Source organism: Borostomias antarcticus (assembly GCF_949987555.1).
Source record: "Borostomias antarcticus genome assembly, chromosome: 35".
NCBI lineage: Eukaryota > Metazoa > Chordata > Actinopteri > Stomiiformes > Stomiidae > Borostomias > Borostomias antarcticus.
Genome location: NC_140268.1, coordinates 220,579 through 224,284, shown reverse-complemented (window position 1 = coordinate 224,284; position 3,706 = coordinate 220,579). Strand labels below are relative to the sequence as shown.

General features: G+C 54.4%; 1 protein-coding gene across 1 annotated transcript in view; it reads left to right on the top strand.

The window, feature by feature from the left end:
* The window catches only part of LOC311327862 (protein kinase C alpha type-like), a gene marked incomplete at its 3' end in the record, with an annotated part of 28,352 nt that overhangs the window by 7,659 nt on the left and 16,987 nt on the right, over window positions 1-3,706 (top strand). The window contains exons 3-7 of the mRNA XM_084460967.1: window positions 300-409; window positions 900-1,040; window positions 1,831-2,004; window positions 2,611-2,702; window positions 3,308-3,370. Coding sequence (XP_084317093.1) covers window positions 300-409; window positions 900-1,040; window positions 1,831-2,004; window positions 2,611-2,702; window positions 3,308-3,370 — 580 coding nt within the window. The remainder of the gene's footprint in view (window positions 1-299; window positions 410-899; window positions 1,041-1,830; window positions 2,005-2,610; window positions 2,703-3,307; window positions 3,371-3,706) is intronic.

Genomic DNA, 3,706 nt, shown 5'->3' with positions numbered 1-3,706 from the left:
TCAAAACGTTTACAAAACTAGCACTTTTGAGAAAGTCTGATAATTGCTCTACCACCGTTTTGGTCATACAATGGATGTGGGTGGGCACCTTGAAAAATCATTCAAAAAAACATGTTAAACTCTCAATTTCAATTTCAGCCCCCCCACACACACACGCGCGCACACAATGGGCGATTTTCTAGCCCACGCTAGCACTCTATTCCCACTGGGTTTCCACCTCTCATCTGAGGTAAATTCACTTTAGAGCAGATGGATGTTGGTGACTAATTAGGAGGTTTCTGGCTCGCGTACCGCTCCAGACGAGCGTTTTGGTCGGGATGTCCCTGAGGCGCGACCGCGCTCCGTGTTTGCTACTCCGAGCATGTCTGGGAGAGAAATGAAGGCCGGTTCCTGCCCGGCTCTCAACGCGGTGTGGTACACACCCAGGGGCGGACTGGCCATCGGGAGCACCGGGAGTTTTCCCGGTGGCCTGGCGCGCCAACTGGCATGGCCTGCGGTGAATGGCCTGTCCCCCCCGTCAACAAATCGCGCAGCACCCCACCCCCCCCCCCCCCGTCAACAAGTCACACAGCACCCCCCCCCACGTCAACAAAACTAAACTGAAGGTGTTCTATCTCACCGCGTCGGCTCGGCTCGTGGCCTGACTGGGGCTACATTTCCCGGCAGGAAATATTCACCGATCGGCCCTCGGGAACACCACAGAATGCGCTCGCCTCACAAGTAGGGAACAGCTCATGGGATCGGTTAGTGTTTGTTGAATGTTACTGTGTGCTGAATGGCATGAAGCTCGCTGTAGCTAGGATGCAAATCTAGTCTAGAAGGATTCTTCTAGATTCATTAGGCGTAAGTATGTGTGTGTGTGTGCATTTTTTCATGGTGTGTGTGTGTGTGTGTGACAGAAAGCCAAGATGGGCCACGGGAAGAAGGTGATGGCGCCGTCCGACCCGCGGCGCTACAGCTTGCCGTCGGGGAACGCGGACCGGGTTCGGCTCAGCCACTTCCACTTCCTGGCTCTGCTAGGGAAGGGCAGCTTCGGCAAGGTGAGACGCTGACATTCCTCATGCCCTTGCCGTATTTCTACCACGACCTCTGACCCTCCCTCGGCATGTCCCCGACCTTGTGTGGCTCAGGAGGTAGAGCGGCTGGCTGGGGATCGCAAGGTCCCCGGTTCGATCCCAGCTTCAGGAGTGTGCCGAAGTGTCCTTGAGCAAGACACTGAACCCCGCTGAACCTAGTGCTGTCGCCTCATAGCAAGTAGGGTCACTTATATACCACCTTAGTGGCACTCAAAGCGCTTTACAATGGCCTCTCATTCACCCATTCACACACACACTCACACACCAATGGCGGCAGCTGCCATGCAAGGTGCTAACCTGCTCATTGGGAGCAATTTGGGGTTAGGTGTCTTGCTCAAGGACACTTCGACATGTGGACAGTCGGAGCTGGGATTCGAACCGCTGACCCTTCGATCACTGAACGACCCGCTCTACCAACTGAGCTACAGCCGAGGGTTACCTCCCTAAGAACCCAAATTTGAAAAACACGCAGAAGAACAGATCGCGAACGCCGTCCGTCCCTGACGAAGACGGTCAGGAGCTCCTGGTTGGCTCCCGGGCGCGTCCCAGCATGCACCCTGCCTACTGTCTGCTCTCGGCTGCCCTTGGAGGAAGGATGGTGGGATGAGGAGAATTTCAACAATGGACACTCCTGTCACTGTGTGTGTGTGTGTGTGTGTGTGTGTGTGTTTCAGCGTTGACCATGTGCGACTACTGTATGACAATAAAAGTTGTTTGTTTGTTGTTTGTTGTTGTTGTTTTTACGTGTTGTCAGGTGATGTTGGCGGAGATGAAGTCCACGGAGGAGCTGTACGCCATCAAGATCCTGAAGAAGGACGTGGTGATCCAGGACGACGACGTGGAGTGCACCATGGTGGAGAAACGCGTCCTGGCGCAGAGAGACAAGCCCCCCTTCCTCACGCAGCTGCACTCCTGCTTCCAGACGGTGGTACGCAGAGAGACCCGGGTCTCGGGGGGGGGTCTGGGGGGGGGTGTCTGGGGGGGCGGGTCTGGAGCTTTTGAGTAGAGCGGTTCCTAGGCGTTTTTTTTTTTCGTTTTTTTTTTAGGGATGATAATGTGGGTGTCAAGGCTTCTTGTGACCGTGGGCCTGTGTGTGTGTGTGTGTGTGTGTGTGTGTGTGTGTGTGTGTGTGTGTGTGATAAACTCAGTAAAACAGCCCATTCAAGCCCTCCTCCTCTCTCTCCTCTCTCTTCTCTCTCTCTTCTCTCTCTCTCTTCTCTCTCTCCTCCTCTCTCTCCTCTCTCTTCTCTCTCTCTCCTCTCTCTCTCTCTCTCTCCTCTCTCTCTTCTCTCTCTCTCCTCTCTCTTCTCTCTCTCTCCTCTCTCTTCTCTCTCTCTCCTCTCTCTTCTCTCTCTCTCCTCTCTCTTATCTCTCGCTCTCTCTCTCCTCTCTCTCCTCTCTCTCCTCTCTCTCTCCTCTCTCTGCTCTCTCTCTCCTCTCTCTTCTCTCTCTCTCCTCTCTCTCTCTCTCCTCTCTCTCTCCTCTCTCTCTCTCCTCTCTCTCCTCTCTCTCTCCTCTCTCTCTCCTCTCTCAGGACCGGTTGTACTTTGTGATGGAGTACATCAACGGAGGCGACCTCATGTACCACATCCAGCGCGTGGGCAAGTTCAAAGAGCCACAGGCAGTGTAAGATAACGCCGTCTGTTCTCTGGCCCTGTTCACACTCACGTTAGCATGAGCCAAGTCGGGCGGTACAGAAGGTTATCTGGCTCAACCGATGTCCGTTTTGTAAATAAGCCTCTCATTGCTGCCACTCAATTCAGTCAATCCCCTGGCGTTATTTTACAAGGGCACCGTTGATTAAAAAACAAGCTGAGCGCCGCCCAAGACGATTGCGATTGGTCAGGGGCGGACTGGCCATCGGGAGCACCGGGAGTTTTCCCGGTGGCCTGGCGCGCCAACTGGCCTGACACGCGGTGAATGGCATGCCCCCCCGTCCCCGTCAACAAATTGCGCAGCACTCCCCCCCCGTCAACATATCGCGCACCCCCCCCCCATCAACAAATCGCGCACCCCCCCCCCCCCAAACCCCCTGTCAACAAATTGCGCACCCCCCCCCCCCGTCAACAAATCACGCAGGATGAACGGTCGCTTCATCAGTTTGACTCATAGACGTAGTGATGTCATGCAAACCCATATACAGGAACCCCCGTCGGCTGACAGCGTTCTCTTGAAACGCGTCTTCCTGTGTGTTCATCTTCCTGTGTGTTCATCTTCCTGTGTGTTCCCAGGTTCTACGCTGCGGAGATCGCCGTGGGCCTCTTCTTCCTGCACAGGAAGGGTGTCATCTACAGGTGGGTGTGGCCACGAGCCGTGACACCGGTCCTCACAACACTGTCAAGGTGTCACGCAGAAGTCGGGTGCTATGTCTGAAGTGACCTCAGGCTGTAGGGAAGCTCAGTAGGGTCCCCGGTGGTTGGAATATGTAAACGCTGGCTGTGTTTCGCAATAAGGATGTGTGAAAAGGTTGTGTAAATTTTGTGTTTTTCTGAAGGAGATGTGTGTGTGTGTGTGTGTGTGTTTGGGGGGGAGGGGTGAAGGGTTGAAAGAAGCAAACTGAGATAAGTTGAAGAGTGTAGGAGTATGGAGAGAGAGAGAGAGAGAGGGAGAGAGAGAGAGAGAGAGAGAGA